Below are 19803 nucleotides of genomic sequence, written 5' to 3'. Positions count from 1 at the left end.
TCTAACGCCATTCCACAGTAAATGCAAAAGACTCCTTCCCCACCTTACATTCCTCAGACATACACATCTCTTTGGAGAGGATGTTAACTCCACAAAGGCGGATGAATCCACTCCTGCGCGCGATCCAGAATATTCGGCATCGTCCACTCGCCGCTCGTCGAGCTCTCCGGCGTATGAGGCGGCAGGGATCCCATCGGCGTCATGGCCGCCGTTGTCGCAACAGGCACCATCCCAGACCCCGGCGGATTCGGACCGGGATGCATAGCGGCGACAGGATTGAGGTATGTCGGCGATGCGCCAGTTGTAGCATTCATGAGAGATGGCGATGGGTGAGCGTGGAAAGCTGATTCGAGTTTCTCTAGCGCGCGGAGGGTCTTGGCTAGTGGTTTCGTCCATTGTGTTTGAGTCTCTGCTGCAACTGCTGCGGCAGCGGGGGAGCTTAATGAGGAAGTGGATGAGTGGGCGATTGGTTGGCCGAGGGTGTTGAAGACTGGGCTGCGGTCTGTGGCGGGGGCGTTCGATGTAGATGCAGCAGCGGCAGCGGCTTCAGGTCCGTAGCCGAATTCGGCGTTTGCGCGCTCGCTGATGATAGCTTTCAGTTTGTGCAGGAGGCTCCAAAAGTGTGGGTTTGATTTGGACTCTTCGGTGACGGCGAGGAGGAAGACGGAGCTGATTGCGCGCTGCAGTGTAATCCAAGACCGAGCGGCGTGTGAACTGACGGCGTGCATCTCAACGTAGGCTTCTACTGTTGTCATTAGGTGGTCCAGGCATTCTCGGCGCATGCGCGCGGTTTCTGGATCGCGGGTGTTGGGTGTTGATTTGAGCGCTGGCCGGCAGAGCTCAGAGGAGAAGTAGGAGGAGTGGAGTTTCAAGACGGTACGCTCGAGGTGTTCGGTTGAGGTCACGCAGTATTTGCGGTCACGGAGGTAGGGGCGTGCTTGGATGAGGATTCGTTGAATATGGTCTTTGTATTCTTGGATGCTCGCCCAGCTCAGTTGCGAGTGTGGGCTGAGCATCCGGCTGCGAACGACTTTGAGAGCCAGCGATATCACTCCGCATAGAGACTCAAAGTATGAATAGTCGCCGGCGGTTGCTCCCTCGCGCTTGGCGATCTCCGGCTGACTGACAGCGGTTGTGGACGGGCGATCGTACGATAGCGAAAAATGGCTGTCTTGCCACGCCATGGACCACCAGACATGCCGCCGCCTATATCGTTCCGCAGCTGAGAAGTGACTAGATTCGACGTGCAAACCGAGTGCCAGGCCCATTCGAAGTGTCATGCCTACCTGGTCAGCAAATACGATGGTGAGTGAAGAAAGATCGACTTACCAAGTAGAACATATGACACGCCAGGGTTCATGTTATACGACAGAACATTTCCAATTACCAGCAAAGTTTGGATGGCTTCTATCGTCGGCTGAGACAGGAAGTTTGTCATGCGAAGACATTGATATGAGCAGCAGACTATAAAGTCAGCATGTCATTGCAGCAACGAAAAGGAAAGGCGAGTGTACCATAAACTTGAGAACTCAGTTCCCTCTCCTTTCCAGGTAAATCAGAGGATTGACAGCCCGAAGCCAGGACAGCGAACAGCAAGCCGAGATATGCAATAGACATGCCGAACGGTCTTTGCGCTTGATCGTCATCCGCTTTATAGACACCACCAGCAGCGGCCTTGTTATGTAACAAGAGGTCGAGATTCCTTTCAAACAAAACAACGTCCTCTATCACTGGATAGATAGCGCCGGCGATATCTCGGTAGTATGCGAAGAACCTAGCAATTAACAATAGCCACGAAGAAGGTAGAGTAAACTCACTCCTTGCACAGCTGATCGTCCGGAAGCGCACAGCAAACCGCACTAATGTCAAAAGTCGACATGTCGGTCGACCACAGATCAACAAACGGATACGTCGCAGACTCATTGTCCAGCCCGAGCTTCGGCAGAATCCCTCCCTCCAGCAACGCCTGCAACTGATCGGAGCCGGACTTGTTGTTCAAGATATAAGCCAGGACAGACCTCGACCCGAGATGCACAGTACCCTCGCCCAGCGTATTCGGCGCATGGATCCCTTCTCGCTCCGGCGACGCGCCCTTAGACCGGGTACTTGCATCCGCACTCTGCACGCTACCCGTTTCCAGCGTCGACGCCGAAGCCACTCCCTCCTCATTCGCTTTTTCCAGTCCGGCCCGCATATTCGCCAGCGTCGCCTCCATCTCTTTCAGTCTCGTCCGCACATTATCCCAGTCCTCGCGCGCGATCGAAACCCGCCCATTCGCAGCCGGTGCAACCGGACTCGCTTGCGTCGTGCTGCTCATCCCAGTCGCCGTTCCAGGTCCCATCCCAGTCCCAGGCTCCTGCTTCAACCGTACCGATCCATCCAACAAAGCCGTACCCGGATCCCCAACCGGTATCCTCCCGCCCGCAGCCGGAGCCGAAGCCGAAGCACCACCATCCAGATACGCGGCACCCAAATCCCCCACTCTCCTCTTCGACGGGCGCTCGTAAGAGCAAAGTTCTGCATGATCGCGCTTCACGCATCCATCGCAGGGGAGATTCCTATCGCACTTGACCTTCCGCGCGTGGCAGGGATAGCAGGCTTTCGGTTCGCGCGCCTTGCGTTTCGCGCGGATGATCGCGTCGACTTGGGCTTGCGGGAGGTCGGTTATGGGGGCGTTTCGCGATGCGCTACCACCGGGCATGTCGGCGGGGCCGGCTGGCGAGTAGGACATGGAACCGGAGGGCTGCTGGGATTGGGGGGAGGTGCTGTCCATCGGTGCTGTCGCTGCGTGTATGGTTATTCGGGGTTGGAGGGTCGATGGTCCTCATCCCATGGCTTGGTTGGTAGACTATGAATTCGGCGAGTGAGTAGATCGGTGATTATATAAAAGAATATCAGCAATCGCAGTGCCAATCGTTGACTGCAGGTACGATGAAGCCCCGATGGACCGGTCGGCATTGGAGACTGGGATCTGAAGCCAAAACGAATCCGGACATTACTCAACAGTGACACGTGACTGTATGACATCACCCGCCACCTGCCTTACGAAGTCTGTCTCTGCGCGAAAACAACAATTCATGGCCATTCAGAACTACATAAGATAATCACTCTAACTATCCGAGACATTCTTGCCCGCTCAGCTAAACCCCTTCGGCCTTCTGGCGAGCGGCTTCCTGCTCTTCGGCCACCAGGTCCGCAGGAATTTGATCTGGTGTCGTGTTCACCAGCATAATCATTGGCAGCAAAGCCACCCCAAGCAGTGCAAAGGTCACGATACTAGAGCGGTCAGCTATCTTTTCAACATCAATTATGGAAGGGGTGTATACAATCCGATCAGTGGGTTACTCGTCGTCTTCGTGTTCATGCCATATGCGACAGCCTGACCAATGGCTTCAATGCACCTAAACATGGCTCCATTTCGGACGTTGGCTGCTTATATTAGCATTTACTCTTTCTCGTCAGCAACTTGATAGTGTCGACTCACCCTGCGCGTCCGTCGCGAAGGACGACAGCAACCAGTACATGTACGACTGCGACAGCGGACCCGTCGTCTGCACGAAGAAATACGGCAGGAAAGATGAAGGGTAGAGGCTGTCCTCCCAGTCAATGTATCCCGGATTGTGGCGGTTGAACTTGGTCTGCATTATGATAGACCAGATGTACACGCCCACGTTGAGGATGACGACGGTATACAGGCCGACTTGGGCGCGGCGCCGCTGGCTGAGGTGCTTGCTGTCTAGGATGAAGCCGAGGCCGAAGCAGCCGATACTAGTGGGGTTAGTCAGGAAGGCGTAATCTCGAGAGCGGAATGGCGACGTACATGCAGAAGAAGGGGGAGATCAGGGATGATAGAGCGCGGGCGCGGACGGAGAAGTAGGTTCCTAGGTATGTGCTCCATGTGCCGCTACTTTTGTCAGCTTTGTCTAGGGTGGTTAGGACGAGACCTACGAGTAGAAGAATGACCACAGCGCCCAGCCGGCAGAGAGCACAATGAGCTTCGAAGTGATTGTCTTGAGAATGCGCTTGAACTCCTGCTTCGTGGACAGCGTCTCTGCGATGACAATTTGCGTGCCGTCGGATCGGACAACGCGTTCGAAGGGAGTAATCAGGAGCGCGAAAGGGAGACTGCCAGATTAACAACAGATCCGGATTGGTTGCTGGAGGGAACTCACGCAAGGCACTCAATGATCACAAAGGCAATATAGGTGTCTGGGGTGATTCCACCCTCGGCTCCTTCCACATGGTTCTTCGAGAGGCTGGAGATGTCAGCAAAATCCAAGAAACTGGTTAAGACCACTCACTTTATGGCACCTCCAACGAGCTGTCCGAGATTCCGTGAGACAATCCACAAGGCGAGGTACTTTCCACGAGCACCAGACGGCGCGAGCGTCATGATGGCTCCGGCCTCGGCAACATACCAGCAGGCAGTCCCGGCACCGCTGATAGCGCCAGCCAGAATGAGGTACTGATAGGGTCAGTATGTGTCTTCTACATTACAAGAACGCCGAACTCACCCATTGGTTCCCAAACTTGCTGTTACAGTAATAGGCAGACCCTTGAATGGGGAAGGACATTGCGCCCAGGACCAGCGCCCACTTGACACCGATCTTGTTCACGATGGGGCCGCCCACGAAGCAAACTAGCCTTGTTAGCATTGACTCACTGATCCGCAGACTCAAAACATACCAGTTGCAAGCAGGGCATAGTTGATGGCATTAAATATGTTTGACACCTCAGGCGTCGCAAGGCCACCCCCACCGAGTCCTGACTCATTAGTACACTCCAATTCCGGTGGTAGGCGGTTCCTTACCAGCAATTGCATCGGACATGGCCGGTCCGCAGAAAGCCTGGATACTGAGAAGAACCATCTGCGTCAAACTATGCTGCCATACCCGCTTCCACAGCGGTACAGTATTCCTGTAGTGCTCCATGTCAATCCCCGGGACGACCTCGCCGGCAGCAACAGGCGAGGGCGAGGCAGGGCGGGCATCCTGCTTGGGTGCAGCTTTGGAGTCGGAGTCGGCCATGGTGAAGTGACAATTTGAGTATGAGTGTTCAAACTTCAGGAAATTCCCAACGGCAGAGGCCAGTATATATACAAACTACGGAGGACAGCCGACATGATCCTTATCCTCGGGCTATCTGCCGTATCTCAGTTCGTGTTATCAGGTGGACGGTGGTATCTCGGTGGGTCATCCCCACGTTGGCCTTCTCCAACTGTGCCATGGGGTTGGGGTCAATGGCCGGTGGAAGGTCCAGGCGAAACTGCCCTTAGCCGAGTGTACTAGTGGCTTCCTTGGCGATAAGCGATTAAGCGATGCTTTACTGTAACCATCAGACACTAAGCTTCTCTTATCAGAGCACCAAGCTCCTGCAGGGCCGATGGAAGGTCCACGCGAGACAAAACGCCATTCCTGCTCCACAGCTCGCCCTCTCTTAGCGCATTGGCTAGCATTTATCTCCATTCTATCTGGCATGATCGTTACTGTCTTTATAAATTTGCTCTCTATCGGTATCTTGACAGTTGAGCTTCACTTTTATCTTGTGCCACTATCAGTGGAGAATCTCTACAGTACATCGTCACATGATCGTTGCTTGACCTGACTCATTCTCCTCTCTTCATATTCATCTTCGTCTCAATTGTCCAACAACCTTCCTCATCCCTCACCCCCTCTACATCCTACCGTAACCAACACCAACATGTCCCGCGCAGCTACAAAAGTCATAATCGTCGGCGGCGGCGGCACAATCGGCTCATCCACAGCCCTCCACCTCGTGCGCGCGGGCTACACACCATCCAACATAACAGTCCTCGACACATACCCAATCCCATCATCCCAAAGTGCCGGGTACGACCTCAACAAAATAATGAGCATCCGACTACGCAACCCCCCAGATCTCCAACTTTCTCTAGAAGCCCTGGACATGTGGAAGAACGACGACCTTTTCAGGCCTTTCTTCCATAATGTAGGTATGATTGATACGAGTTCGACGCGGGACGGGATTGAGGCTTTACAGAGGAAGTATCAGGCGTTGGTTGATGCGGGAGTAGGTCTTGAGAAGACGAATTGTTTACTGGATGAGGAGGGGATCTTGCAGAAGGCGGGGCATTTCTCGCGAGACCAGGTTAGAGGTTGGAAGGGGCTTTTCTGTGGCGATGGGGGGTGGCTTGCTGCTGCGAAGGCGATTAATGCGATTGGGCTCTTTTTGAAAAAGGAGGGGGTTAGGTTTGGGTTTGGGGGGTATGTTCTCTTCTCCTACTCTTCAACATACATGTTACTGACTGAGAGTTTTGTTGTTGTAGGGCCGGCACATTCAAACAGCCTCTCTTCGCCGAGGACAAGACGACCGTCGTTGGCGTTGAGACTGTCGACGGGATCAAGTACTACGCCGACAAGGTGGTAATTGCTGCTGGGGCCTGGACGCCGACGTTGATTGATTTAGAGGATCAGTGTGTTTCTAAGGTACCTTGCTACCTACCTACCTACCTCTCAAGCCCTGGCCTCACCCAATCCGACTACCTCATATAAAGACGTGATACTAATGAAAAACAGGCCTGGGTCTTCGCGCACATCCAACTCACGCCCGAAGAAGCAGCCCGATACAAATCCTCCCCCGTGATCTATGACGGTGACTATGGCTTCTTCTTTGAACCTAATGAGTACTCCCCCCCTTCCTCTCAAAAGAAAGCATGTTTCTGAACTATCGACCAGGCACGGGGTCATCAAAATCTGCGACGAATTCCCCGGCTTTACGCACTTCAAATCCCACAAGCCCTTCGGCGCCTCATCACCAAAACTAATCTCCGTCCCCCGCTCCCACGCCCAACATCCAAGCGATACATATCCCTCCGCTTCAGAAACAACCATCAAGAAAGCCATTGCGCGGTTCTTACCAGATTTTAAGAACAAACCGCTCTTTAATCGCGCCATGTGCTGGTGCACGGATACGGCGGATGCGAATCTACTTGTTTGTCAACATCCAAAGTGGAGGGGGTTGTTTGTTGCCAGTGGGGATAGTGGGCATTCGTTTAAGTTGCTTCCTAATATCGGTAAGCACGTCGTTGAATTACTTGAAGGCACGCTGTCGAAGGAGTTGGAGTATGAGTGGCGGTGGAGGCCTGGTGGTGATGCGCTGAAGAGTAGGAGGGCGGCGCCGGCGAAGGATTTGGCTGATATGCCGGGGTGGCGGAATGAGTCGAAAATGTAAAAAAGTTTCAAGTAGAGAATCTAGTCTATTCTGGAATTTATATCTAAATCTAAAGACATTATACCCGTATGACATCTTAACATGAATGCAATGTGAAATCGGACCGCAGAAGGCAGAACAGAATATAAAGAACAAGACAAATAGCCAGGCAATTCAAACAAAACACCAAAGCAACAAAACTTTCCAACGGCTCATTTTCATTCCACCCCAGGATTAAGTTTAGACTGCTTAAACCTTCTCAGTCCGTCCCTGTCCTTGCTCCTCATCATCCGCAAACGCAAACTTCGAAAACCGGCGGATACTGCTCCCCTTAAAATAAAACACGTACGGAATCGCACAGCACGTCAACGCAATAAATGCCAGGAGAGTACTGGCCCACTGATCACCAAGGCGCTCATACATTTGCTCCGTGAAGAGCACGGTACTCGCGCCCCAGATAGATCTCAGGAACGTCTTGGCCGCCAACGCACTAGCAGCCTGATGCTGATACGTATCAACAAGGTAATTATTCGCCGAGTTGTACAGGAAGATGAACCCGAATCCGACGGGCCACCCGCCGATCGCGGGGCCGAACCAGTGCAATTGCGGATATGAGGTCCAGGCGAAGATGAATAGGCCGATGGGGATTAACCAGCAGGAAAACATCATTGGGATGAGACGGGCTTCGGCGGGTGGCTTGTGCCCGCCGTTCTTGGCGTAGAGGGATAGGTAGTGTTTATTTACGAAGGGGGCGCAGGCGGCGGACATTATGACGCCGATGGCGAGCGGGATGAACATTAGGCCTGTTGAGCCGGCGGACCAGCCCTTGCCGGATTGGTAGACTATGGGGTAGGCGACAAAGAACATGTAGAGGAGGCCGTAGAGGACGGACATGTAGAGGGAGATGAAGAGGACGATGGGTTCGAGGAAGAGGAGCTGGAAGGGGCGGAAGAGGAAGACGCGGAGGCGTTCTGCGATGGGCCGGGCGTCGAGTTCGGTTTCGGTGATGTAGCTGGGGTCGTTTTGGGTCTTGCGGAGCTTCTTTGCGCGTTTGGAGAGAATGGCTGGTGCGCTTGTCTCGGGAACTGTGAATGTGATGAGGACCCATGCGACGAAGGCCAGGATTAGGGTTAGCCAGTAGAGCCATCGCCAGCCTGAGGCGTCGGCGAGGAATCCGCCTGCTAGAGGGCCGATTGCAGGGCCGATGAAGGGGCTTGCTGAGAAGGCGGCCATGGGCACGCCGCGCTCTTCGTTCTTCCACATGTCTGCTAGGGTGCCGCCGACGAGGGTCATGGGGGCGCTGAAGGCGATGCCGTCGATGGCGCGGCAGACGATGAGCGTTCCGATGTTCTGGGCAACAGCGCAGGGAATGACAAATATGACAGCGAGCAAGAGCGTAGCAGCGTAGACTGGACGACGCCCAAACATCTCGGACATGGGAGCGAATGCCATGGGGCCTGTCGCATCAAGTCAGCACCTTACCGTCGCATAGAGGAGCTATGTATACTGGAAGAGACATACCAACACCAAACCCAACAACGAAAACCGTGACAACAACAAGACTAACCTCTCTCGAGACGCCAAACGTCTCAGCGGGCCCCTCAATATCGGCCGTGATGACACTACTCGCGAAGGCGACGACGAAGCACGTAAAGGCCACGACCATCGTCACGTACCACTTTTTCCACTTCGGCCAGTTCTTGGGGTTCTCCGGGTCATCGATCTTGAAAGTCACCAGTTTCCAGTCTTCTGGCTTGCCCTTGGCGGATTGGGTGTGCTTGGCGATCTCGCCGGTTTGCGTCTCGTTGACGTACTCTTCGAGGTTGGCGTTGTTTGTTAGGGTACGGAAGGGGAGGTCTGTTGGATCGACCTCGCCCTGAGCCGAGCCCAGGGAGAGGGTATGTGAGAGTTCATTGTTGTGGTCTTTGTGATGCTGTGTTGTTGACATGTTGCCGTTGAGTCGGGGTATACTAGGTCGAGAGTATACTAGACTGAAGCTCAGGATAGCCTTGTACGTCACTGCTGAAAACCACCCTAGGGAGGGGCCTGAAGGGACTTATATAACCCGCCATGATCGCAATTCGGACTGAGCGGCCCCATGCAAACGCCATAGTTCGAACTTCTAGAAGAAAATTGATAGAGCTGTTCGGCCCGGTTGCCAGCATTCATCGCGGTTTCCCGATTTGGATAAGCTCCACCTTCCCGATAAAGGAATATGACACGAAGGCTAGAGCTTTGCGTGATCTAGACTTTGCGCTTGACAGTTTTTGACAGCCATAGCAGTGGCGCCATCCTGAGAGCTCTTGTCTGCCGCCTATGATCTCCCACCATGCCAAACAAGCTCATAGTGGGCGCAGTGCCCCTGCGCCTTGCCGTCCTGCTATCCCAGGAGCCTGACATGGTAGCACAAAACTCCCTTGGCTTTGTTAGTCCCTGAACTAGTCAACGAGCCTCAAACCCATAGTATAGTAGCAACTCATCAACAATCGCAAGCACAAAATGCCGCCAAGCATGTCATATCCGTAATCCAACAGTGTCAGATCAAAGCTTCGGCAGAGATTCCGCTGCCAAGAGATTCCGTTGTCTCGGAGCATATAGCCCGATCAGGCAGGAAGCTCCACCAGCCTGGACTGGGGTCCGAGCGCTCAAAGCCTTTAGACGGAGCCAAATCTTTGACTGGAATGCCAAAGCATCAGAAGCTCACAATGAACTCTATCGAGTTTGAAGGCTTGGCCCCACGGGATTCTCATTCAAGTCAGGTTGTCATTCAATTACATTTCGGTAGACTACTCCATGGCCAGTGCCCTCGCAAATATATATTTTCTCAGCATACTCCGTGCTCCTCAACTGTCATCCTCATTGATACCCAATAACTCGACAAAAGATTCCTCGACGGCATCTACATACGCGCTTCTTGACTTACTTTCACAATCTCGATTAATTCTATTCATAGACCAGACCGTGGCCATTGTAAACTGGCGTTGGCGCTGCGAGATCGGAGACTACACGTGACGATAACAGCGATAAGCCGAAAGCGGACTAGCGCGGGGCATCTCTCCAGAAAATCGAACGGGCGATCTGATGGTGATTTTTTTCGCAGCAAGACGACGAGCAACCGCTCATTCTTCCCCGTTGAATCCTCCATCGGTCGGAGCTTGCTCCTCGTGGAGTCCCTTTGCTCCATATATTTCAACTAGAGGTCTTGACTGCCCTCGTCTCAATACCTCACCGTCCTAGGACTCCGAGAACGCCACCACCCCGTTGAGTCACCTCCAAACGACTCACCATGGCCTCTCCCTTTGACTCGACGGACTTCGCCCTTCCGGGCTCTGTTGCGTACTCTCGCTCCCGTGGCCGTGCCATTGCGACATCTATCGGCGCTCAGGATGTCCGCGCCCAATGGATTCATTACGTCCACACATCAGACCGCCTCTCCGAACCCCAACAGGACATTCTCCAGCAGCTCCTGAGCTACGGCGACATCACCGATATCCCTCCCTCATTCAGTGCAGAAGATGGCGTGTTTGATGTCTTTTACGTCTTCCCCCGGACTGGAACTATCTCCCCGTGGAGCTCTCAGGCCACCGGCATCTCCCATGTCTGCGGTCTCAAGAAGCACGTCAAGCGCATCGAGCGCGGTATCAAGATCTCTTGCCTGCGCCCTGCTATCGGCGAGTACAATCCCGGATTCAAAGATATCCTCCACGACCGCATGACACAGATTATCAGCGAAAGCGAGCCCGACTTGAACCTGATGTTCTCCGAGCACAGCCCTGCGCCCCTCGAGACAGTCCCACTCAGCGGCAGCGACAAGTCACCGAAGGAAGTACTGCAGGAGGCAAACAAGCGGATGGGTCTGGCGCTGGAGGAATCTGAGATTGATTATCTGGCTGCCGCCTATGGCCCCAATGGCCCGCTCGCCCGCGACCCTACCGACGTCGAGCTGTTCATGTTTGCTCAGGTCAACTCGGAACACTGCCGTCATAAACAATTCAATGCCTCATGGACGATTGACGGAATGGAGATGCCCAACAGTCTCTTCTCAATGATTCGCAACACCCACAGGAAAAACTCTGATTACACCGTGAGTGCATACAGCGACAACGCTGCTGTACTACAGGGCTTCGATTCTTCTTTCTGGGCTCCCGATACTACTACTGGCGAATGGAGCCATGTCAAAGAAGTTGTTCACTTCCTGGCCAAGGTCGAAACTCACAACCACCCCACCGCTGTCTCCCCCTACCCCGGCGCTGCCACCGGCTCTGGTGGTGAGATCCGTGACGAAGGAGCTGTCGGCCGTGGTTCCAAGCCCAAGGCCGGTCTTGCTGGCTACTGTGTCTCCGACCTCAATATTCCGGAATTCAAGCAGCCTTGGGAATTGGATGTTGGCAAGCCAAACCACATCGCTAGTGCCTTGGACATAATGCTGGAGGCACCCATCGGAAGTGCGGCCTTCAACAACGAATTTGGTCGGCCATGCATTTCTGGTTACTTCCGTACTCTTCTGACTGAGATCAATGTTGGCAATGGGCAGAAGGAGGTTCGTGGGTACCACAAGCCTATCATGATTGCCGGTGGTGTTGGTACCGTCCGCCCTCAACACGCCATCAAGAAGCCCGACGCCGTCAAGCCTGGCTCTTACCTTGTTGTTCTCGGTGGTCCCGCCATGCTCATCGGACTTGGTGGAGGTGCCGCTTCTAGTATCACATCTGGTGAAGGATCTGTTGATCTCGATTTTGCAAGTGTGCAAAGAGGCAACGCGGAGGTGCAGCGACGAGCCCAGGAAGTCATCAACGCCTGTGTGTCCATGGGCGACAACAACCCTATCAAGTTCATTCACGACGTCGGCGCCGGTGGTCTTTCCAACGCCCTGCCTGAGCTGATCCACGACTCAGGACTCGGCGCCACCTTCGAACTACGTGAAATTGATAGTGCCGACCGCAGCATGAGCCCTATGCAAATTTGGTGCTGTGAAGCGCAGGAGCGTTATGTCATGGCCATTGGCGAGGAGAGCATGAACAAGTTTACGGCTATCTGTCACCGTGAACGCTGCGGTTTTTCAGTTGTTGGCCGTGGAGCTGGCGGCTCCGACGAGGACAAGAAGTTGATCCTCCTTGACCGAGAGTCTCAGGAACACCCCAATGTCATTGACCTGCCTCTTTCAGTGCTTTTCGGCAAGCCTCCTAGGATGACTCGCACTGTCGACTCTCGCAAACTCAAGCTTCCTACCGTCGACTCAAGCCTTACCACATATCTCCCCTCCCTTGCGCCCAATCGTGCGGAGCTCCTTGGTGAAGCTGCCAACAGAGTTCTGTCTCTCCCTGCTGTTGGCTCCAAGTCTTTCCTCATTACCATCGGTGACCGGACTGTCGGTGGACTTACTGCCCGCGATCAGATGGTTGGCCGGTGGCAGACTCCAGTTGCCGACGTTGCCGTTACCGCGACTGCTCTTGTGCAAGGCCTGAAGACCGGTGAGGCTATGGCCATGGGCGAGAAGCCTACCCTTGCCCTTATCTCACCCGGCGCATCTGCTCGTATGGCCGTCGCGGAGTCGCTCATGAACATCGCTGCCGCCGATCTCGTTGATCGTCTGAGTCGCGTCAAGCTCTCTGCCAACTGGATGTCCGCTAGTAGCCATCCTGGTGAGGGTGCCGCTATCTACGAAGCCGTGGAGGCGATTGGTATGCACCTCTGCCCCCAGCTTGGTATCAGCATTCCCGTCGGCAAGGACTCCATGTCCATGAAGATGAAGTGGAAGGATGATGCTGGCGCCAAGGAGGTCACTGCGCCCATGTCTCTGGTCATTTCCGCCTTTGCACCAGTAGAGAACTACCGCAAGACGTGGACTCCTGCTCTCCGCCACCCCGAGGATGTCGGTGACACCGTGCTCATGTTTGTCGACTTGGCTTTCGGAAAGAAGGCCCTCGGCGGATCTGCCCTCGCGCAGGTCTTCAACCAGGTTGGCTCCGAATGTCCCGATATCCGCGACCTCGAGATCTTCAAGGACTACTTCGATGCGACGCAACAGCTGCAAGAAGCGGGCATTGTTCTGGCCTACCACGACCGCTCAGACGGAGGTCTCTTCACAACACTCGCAGAGATGATGTTCGCAGGCCGCTGCGGTGTCGAAATCATGCTCGACAACATCTGCCCCGACCTCAACACCAGCAGCTTCGTCGAGACCCTCTTCAACGAAGAACTGGGCGCCGTCTTCCAAGTCCGCAAGGAGCACGAGATGCAATTCCGCTCATGCTTCGCCACCTGCGGTCCCCCCGCCGGCCTCATCCACAAAATCGGCCGCGTCTCCGAACGCCCCAAGCAGAACCTCGCCATCTACTACAAAGCCAGCCAAGTCTACCGCAACACCCGCGCCAACCTCCAACAAACCTGGGCGTCCACCTCCTACCGCATGCAGAAAATGCGCGACACCGCCGCCTGCGCGGACCAGGAATTCGCCAACATCCTCGACGACGCCGACCCCGGTCTCTCCTGGAACCCAACCTTCGACCCCAAGGACCGCGCCCTCCCCCTCCTCACCTCTCTAACCTCCCTCTCCCCTTTCACCAACAAACCCCGCGTCGCCATCCTCCGCGAACAGGGCGTCAACTCCCAAGCCGAAATGGCCTTCGCCTTCAACACCGCCGGTTTCGCCGCCATCGACGTCCACATGACAGATATCATATCCGGCCGTGTTTCTCTCTCCTCCTTCGTCGGCCTTGCCGCCTGCGGCGGCTTCTCCTACGGCGATGTCCTAGGCGCCGGCCAAGGGTGGGCGAAGTCCGTCCTCCTGCACCCGGGCACCCGCCACGAGTTCCAGACGTTCTTCAACCGCCCCGATACATTCGCCCTCGGCGTCTGCAACGGCTGCCAGTTCCTCTCGCGCTTATCCTCCCTCATCCCCGGCGCAGAGAACTGGCCTACCTTCGAGCGCAACGCATCAGAGCAGTACGAGGGCCGCGTCGCGATGGTCCGCATTTCTGATCCGGACCCTTCAAACCCCTCCGTCTTCTTGCACGGCATGAACGGTTCGTCTTTCCCTATTGCCGTTGCGCACGGCGAGGGCCGCGCCTCGTTTACCTCCTCCCCCCCGAAAACCGACGCATCCTCCTTCGTGTCTCAGGGCCTCGCTCCCGTGCAGTACGTCGATAATGCAACCCTCAACCCGACAATGAAGTATCCGTTCAACCCGAACGGTAGCCCCGAGGGTATCGCGGGTATCAGGAACGATAATGGCCGTGTGTTGGCGATTATGCCGCACCCTGAGCGCACCGTTATGAACGGCATTGCGTCGTGGTTACCGGCTAAGGCCGAGGAGTGGGGTGATATTGGGCCTTGGGGGAGGATTTTCTTTAGTGCTAGACGGTGGGTTGGATAGGTTACACGTGTTGTCTGACTCTGGGGGATGTTGGATCTGGGGGTTAAAAGATTGCCTTATGCTGTTATGTTTTATGTTTTGATGCTACTGAGTTATGTGCGTGTATATGGGAGCTGAGATGAGATGAGATGAGAAAATATGCTATGCTGGCTGATTTTGAATGTTTTATTTCATGCAGGTTACTTGATATCAGATACTAGAACCGAATAAATATATTCCACATGTAAGCTTGTTCATTGTCGTCCATTTGTATATAGGTATCAATCTCCAGGTCGTGTCTCATTAAATAAATTGTGACCTTGAACTATACCTAGCGCCGTACCCCCGTACCATTCTAAAATGCAACGCCTTTCCCAGGTTCAATACGACAACAGGCCGAACAATAATAGCATCAAAACGTATAAATCAACGGTGAAACCCCAGGGCACCAAGCAAAATCAGCCACAATGTCGCTCGCTCGTCGTAGCCTTTTCGTCTACAAAACTGTGCTCTGCGATAAAGGAGCAGCCGAGATTAATGAAGAGCTTTGGTCAGGTCAAGAAAACCCAGCCGCCCTTTCTTTCCTCCACTCTAGCTTCTCCGCCAACATGTGCCAGCTAACCTGCCCATCGACACGGCCAACACCCTTCAACCCCGCAGCCAGAAACGCAACGGTGCGGTTGAACTGATCTTGGATATCCTTGAGTTGCTGGACGTACTGAGCTTCGGACTGGGGTGGGCGAGATGATCTGCGGTGGCGACGAGGCAAGACGTTATTCACATTTCCATCTTCGTCTTCGTCTTCAGATTGAGAGCCGAGATCGTCTGAATCCGTGTCTTCTTCGTCGCCGTAGGAGTACTCATAGCGTATTTTGCGGGGAGTAGGCGTTAGTCCGGTCTTGAAGGGTCTTCCCGGGAACTGCTTCCGCGGTGTTTGTGTCGCGTTAATATAGTCCGGTGGTTGGTGCTGGGCTCTCGAGGCTTGCAGGTCTGCAAAGAAGATACAAAGATCGAGAAGGGAGATTGTTGCTTGATAAAGCGGTAGGAGGTTCTTGGAAAGAAGGCACTGCTCTTCTAGGGAAGCCATGTATGAGCGGTGCGCAGCGATCATACCGTCGACATCATTAGCAATTGCAAAAGATTTGCGTAGGGATTCGCTGGCCGACGAGATCACGAATCCTGTCAGGTGACTGTATAGTGTGTTGAGGAACCAGAGTAGGTTGTGCCGAATGGCGTAGCTGAGCGTTTTACCGCTAGAGTTTGTGCTGACTTGATGGGAGTATTGAAGGCGCTGTTTGACTATCGTATATTTTGCCCGGCGAATCTGCATCAGCAGTGTTGAGATACTTTGGTAGGCAGCCATGCCGTCTTTCGTAATGATGTTTGCCACAGGCCAGGGGAGTATATAGTCGAAAGACAGGTTCGAGAGGATCTGCACCGAGCGGCTGCGGTTGTCGGCGCTTTTGGCAGATCGGACGATCAATCTTGTTGGATCGATGAAGGGCAGCGATCCGAATGCGGTCTGAGCGAGTTCTGTGAGCAGAAAGCGATCGCTCCATCCGCCCTTTCCTCGGTCGATGAGTTCGAAGATCTTGGTGTCTATGGGTCCGACTAAGCTGATATCCCTGCAGAGGTGAATGTGCTCCAGAGCCTGGAGTGACATCCAAAGTCCACATTGTTCATTCAACTCCGTCCGCAGCAGGGAGGATGTGAATCTGTGGTTGTTATTGACCACTTTGCCAAAAGCAGATTCTAGCAGTGCATAGAATGGAAGGCACAGTGACGCCGAGTTGGAAGGGTACACATCGTCGAAAGTCAACGCGGAGTTCTCCGGTGCCTCCAAGCTCTCAGTCATGTTCAAACGCTTCAGGAAGACCATACTCTTGCCCGCTATGAAGATCTTTGGGACAAACGGCCGGATAAATTTGGGTATATCTGCCTGCGGATTTAGAGTATACCAGTTATGCCAAAGTGTACGCAAGTCAGTCTTCTCACGGTCTTCGAAGATGAATGACTCTGCCGAAGCTTCTAGCGAGCCAGTTTCCATCCATGCGCGGAGAGGCCGAGCGTATGTTTCAAAGCACATGAAGAAAATGTGAGCTAAAGCAGCGCAGTTATTATCATCGCCGGCAGCTTGTGTCATACAGACCAAGTCAAATAACAAATCCAGGCATTGAACACTGCTCCCTGGAGATCCTCGATGAAGGTTCATGATGAGGTCAGCAAGGAGTATGAGCAATTTTGATTCACGTTGCACGTCATCAGACAACTGCAGGAGGCTGACGGGAACTGAAGGGCTATGTCCAACATATCTGCATTGTACGTCTGACAGAAACTTGTCGAACTCGTGTAAGCAACCCTCAACGCTTCGGTGGAACGTTTGCATGTGGGCAGTGGATTGTCGCGTTTTGACGAACTGTCTTAGAATGTCAATTTTTGCTCCACAAGTGCTTATCGAGCGCAGCAGTGATGAGAGCGCTTCTTGCGACAAGTGCGACAGCGTATATCTCCGATGGACCTCGAATTTCCCGTCAAGGCGCCATAGAAGAGACGTGGGTAGGCCTTGCAGCATGAAAACGACTTCTCTTAGCATTTGTAGTTCAGTGAGCACCCGAGTTGAGTCTTTCCCGCCTTCAGAGCGATCTGGTGATTCCTCATCGCGCCAGTACTGTATGCTCTGGATCGAAGTAAGAAGACCTTCATCCTCCCCGGAACTGAGAAATTCGTCGGGGATCACGTAGTCGTCCTCCGCAGATACTTGGGTGAAGCTTCGGGCAGGTTGTGTGTCGCTGGATATTGAGGATATATCATCCTCGTCTGAGGAGTCCGCAGCATAGTCTACGCTTTCCCAGATATCTTCGTCGCAGTAGGCGGCTCCTGTCGCATTCAGATCTGTCCATGTGAGCTTCTTCTCCTCCTCCTGAGGCTGGAGCTTTTCGACCCGATGAACTTTTGAGAGCTGGGCTGGTCGAACTGCGAGCTGTAGAAGTAGAGACAGGATCTCCGGAAACACCGTGCCACGGTGCTCGTCCAGTTCGGCTAATCTTGGCTGGAGTGCATCTGCCAAGTCGTCTCTGTTGAGGACGCGGAATTTCTCTTGCAGTCCTTCAAGCTGCTTCGCCACGGCAAACTGATCGGTGCGCCCATACAGTGATGACTTTAGAGAATCATCGACGCGGCGCTTCAGAGCCCGAAAACGAGGCGTGTCCTACAGAAGTATTAGCGGCAGTCGAGTCCGATATCGATGACGCGTACCTTGCCCGTTTTCGCGACAGCAACGATCAGGTCATCTGTTGCGCTTTTCAGACTGGTCATTGTCGGGGTCTTGACCTAGACTGATCGCAGCCCATCATTGATTGTATTGAAGAGATGTTGAGTGAGAAATGAAGGGAAGAATAGAAACCTGGAAGAAGCAGAACCGTTGACGTCTTGCCCGATTGGGGTATTGCCACGCTAGTCCCGATTTAGCCAAGGCGGCAACGGAGTCAAAAAGACAAGATGGAGAGTCGAGACCATTTCTGTCTTGCTACAACTGTCACTCCTTTCACGATTCTGTCGATCAAAGGCAGTCAACATGGCTGTCGCTAGACCTATTCGCATGCTCTCGGCAGCATGCGTGGTGCTTGTCATTTTCCTGGTCTTCCAGATGAACAGAGGCTCCTCGTATGTCGGCACGGGAGCAGGGCCCTACAACGGCATGACGGCCGATCCTCTGAAAGAGCGTACGTTTTCTATCTTGCTTTTCTGGTGGATCTGTTGTCATAATGCGTTGCCCTTCTGACGTCTTGCTCGTGATATAGCTGGAACCCATGAGCCCGAAGGCTACCTGTGGCGCGCCGATGAACACGATTACGCTCCTGACAGCAAAGACTCCGCCCGAACCAACGCAGCCATCATTTCCCTCGTACGAAACGAAGAGCTCGGCGATCTGATTCCGACCATTCGTGACCTCGAGAGGACATGGAACCACAAATTCAACTACCCCTGGATCTTCTTCAACGACAAGCCGTTCACCGCGGAGTTCAAGCAACGAACTCAGGCGGAGATCAAAGCCAAGGTCTATTATGGTATACCATTCCGTAGTTTGTCCGTCCGTAGCAATGCGCTAACACTGTTACAGAGCAGGTCCCCAAGGAGCATTGGGACGTGCCGAGCTTTATCGACATGGACCTTTTCAAAGAGTCCGCGGAGCTCCTGAAAGAGAAGGGCCTGCAATACGCTGATAAGATCTCCTACCACCAGATGTGCCGCTGGAACAGTGGCATGTTCTACAAGCACCCCGCCCTCAAGGATTACCGCTACTATTGGCGCGTGGAGCCCAAGGTCCAGTTCTTCTGTGACGTCGACTACGATGTCTTCCGCTTCATGGAGGATCGCAACAAGACCTACGGTTTCACGATCAACCTCTTCGACGCTCCCGAGAGTATTCCGACCCTGTGGCCGACGACGCAAGAGTTCCTCGCCGCTAACCCCTCTTACCTGTCTGACAACAACATGATGAGCTGGTTGACCGATGACCAACTCCGCCCCGACCACACCCGCGACGCCAACGGATACTCGACCTGCCACTTCTGGTCCAACTTTGAGATTGGTGATATGGAATTCTTCCGCGGTGACCAGTACTCTGCATACTTTGATTACCTCGATAAGGCCGGTGGCTTCTTCTACGAGAGATGGGGTGATGCCCCCGTTCATTCGATCGGTCTGGGACTGTTCGCAGATGCCTCCAATGTCCATTGGTGCGTACATATGTATAATCACAGTTAGGAAACTACTAACATCTCGCTCCAGGTTCCGCGACATCGGCTACCGTCACATTCCCTACTTCAACTGCCCCAACTCACCCAAGTGCTCTGCCTGCGAGCCCGGCAAATTCTACGACGGCGCGTCATTCCTCGCGAAGGAAGATTGCCGCCCCAGCTACTTCAAGCACGTTGGGACCCATTGATTCGTTTTGAAAGGAGCTTTTATACCCACAATCCGCGTACATAACAATATGCCCCTTCTTCATCATTCTGTTTACCTTGGCTTGCAACGACGACAGCCGTTTTATACACATTCCTACCTGCATCTTTAGAACTGACGACGATATTGCATGTTTTTGAATTGAAAATCCATAGTTCATTCAGTTATTTCGGGGGCGTTTCTATTTTTGTGGCATTTCTTCTTGTATCTTAATTCTCATTATCTTACCTTTTGTCATCCTGCTGCTTCTCACTGTATACAAAGCGTATCGCTATCGCCGGGGGATTTTCTGTTTG

The 19803-nt window shown here is 53.7% G+C and overlaps 8 protein-coding genes across 8 annotated transcripts; 4 read left to right on the top strand and 4 right to left on the bottom strand.

Annotated features, from left to right (window-relative positions):
• Window positions 1-52: 52 nt before the first annotated feature.
• BDV17DRAFT_54739 (putative C6 transcription factor) lies at window positions 53-3189 on the bottom strand. The gene is made up of 4 exons (XM_073764761.1): window positions 1818-3189; window positions 1515-1774; window positions 1330-1464; window positions 53-1282 (listed from the first exon to the last, which is right to left on the bottom strand). The coding sequence occupies exons 1-4, from the start codon at window positions 2771-2773 to the stop codon at window positions 84-86; spliced, it is 2550 nt and encodes an 849-aa protein (XP_073616580.1). The 5' UTR covers window positions 2774-3189; the 3' UTR covers window positions 53-83.
• BDV17DRAFT_297940 (major facilitator superfamily domain-containing protein) lies at window positions 3141-5589 on the bottom strand (the record flags this gene model as incomplete). Its single annotated transcript, XM_073763587.1, has 10 exons — window positions 4811-5589; window positions 4687-4764; window positions 4515-4639; window positions 4302-4465; window positions 4173-4256; window positions 3949-4125; window positions 3821-3904; window positions 3485-3768; window positions 3327-3429; window positions 3141-3276 (listed from the first exon to the last, which is right to left on the bottom strand). The coding sequence occupies exons 1-10, from the start codon at window positions 5025-5027 to the stop codon at window positions 3141-3143; spliced, it is 1452 nt and encodes a 483-aa protein (XP_073616579.1). The 5' UTR covers window positions 5028-5589.
• Window positions 5590-7380, top strand: BDV17DRAFT_54654 (NAD(P)/FAD-dependent oxidoreductase). Its single transcript, XM_073764760.1, has 4 exons — window positions 5590-6242; window positions 6305-6464; window positions 6555-6661; window positions 6714-7380. The coding sequence occupies exons 1-4, from the start codon at window positions 5701-5703 to the stop codon at window positions 7207-7209; spliced, it is 1305 nt and encodes a 434-aa protein (XP_073616578.1). The 5' UTR covers window positions 5590-5700; the 3' UTR covers window positions 7210-7380.
• On the bottom strand, window positions 7379-9136 carry BDV17DRAFT_297938 (MFS transporter; the record flags this gene model as incomplete). Its single annotated transcript, XM_073763586.1, has 2 exons — window positions 7379-8645; window positions 8710-9136. 2 exons carry the CDS (start codon window positions 9134-9136, stop codon window positions 7438-7440), a joined length of 1635 nt encoding a protein of 544 aa, XP_073616577.1. The 3' UTR covers window positions 7379-7437.
• Window positions 9137-9725: 589 nt separating this feature from the next.
• On the top strand, window positions 9726-10297 carry BDV17DRAFT_260851 (uncharacterized protein). Its single transcript, XM_073757599.1, has one exon. The coding sequence runs from the start codon at window positions 9982-9984 to the stop codon at window positions 10198-10200; it is 219 nt and encodes a 72-aa protein (XP_073616576.1). The 5' UTR covers window positions 9726-9981; the 3' UTR covers window positions 10201-10297.
• On the top strand, window positions 10277-14799 carry BDV17DRAFT_260850 (phosphoribosylformylglycinamidine synthase). Its single transcript, XM_073757598.1, has one exon. The coding sequence runs from the start codon at window positions 10475-10477 to the stop codon at window positions 14561-14563; it is 4089 nt and encodes a 1362-aa protein (XP_073616575.1). The 5' UTR covers window positions 10277-10474; the 3' UTR covers window positions 14564-14799.
• A 15-nt stretch (window positions 14800-14814) lies between these two features.
• On the bottom strand, window positions 14815-17909 carry BDV17DRAFT_54638 (putative gamma-tubulin complex component GCP5). Its single transcript, XM_073764759.1, has 2 exons — window positions 17798-17909; window positions 14815-17750 (listed from the first exon to the last, which is right to left on the bottom strand). The coding sequence occupies exons 1-2, from the start codon at window positions 17855-17857 to the stop codon at window positions 15099-15101; spliced, it is 2712 nt and encodes a 903-aa protein (XP_073616574.1). The 5' UTR covers window positions 17858-17909; the 3' UTR covers window positions 14815-15098.
• A 207-nt stretch (window positions 17910-18116) lies between these two features.
• Window positions 18117-19490, top strand: BDV17DRAFT_290443 (glycosyltransferase family 15 protein; the record flags this gene model as incomplete). The annotated part of the gene is made up of 4 exons (XM_073761915.1): window positions 18117-18264; window positions 18343-18609; window positions 18663-19281; window positions 19334-19490. The coding sequence occupies 4 exons, from the start codon at window positions 18117-18119 to the stop codon at window positions 19488-19490; spliced, it is 1191 nt and encodes a 396-aa protein (XP_073616573.1).
• Window positions 19491-19803: the final 313 nt, after the last annotated feature.

This window comes from Aspergillus undulatus (genome assembly GCF_047715775.1).
Source record: "Aspergillus undulatus strain CBS 261.88 unplaced genomic scaffold BDV17scaffold_18, whole genome shotgun sequence".
Classification (NCBI taxonomy): domain Eukaryota; kingdom Fungi; phylum Ascomycota; class Eurotiomycetes; order Eurotiales; family Aspergillaceae; genus Aspergillus; species Aspergillus undulatus.
The sequence above is the reverse complement of the archived record's forward strand: the minus strand, read 5'-3'. Positions and strand labels throughout refer to the sequence as shown.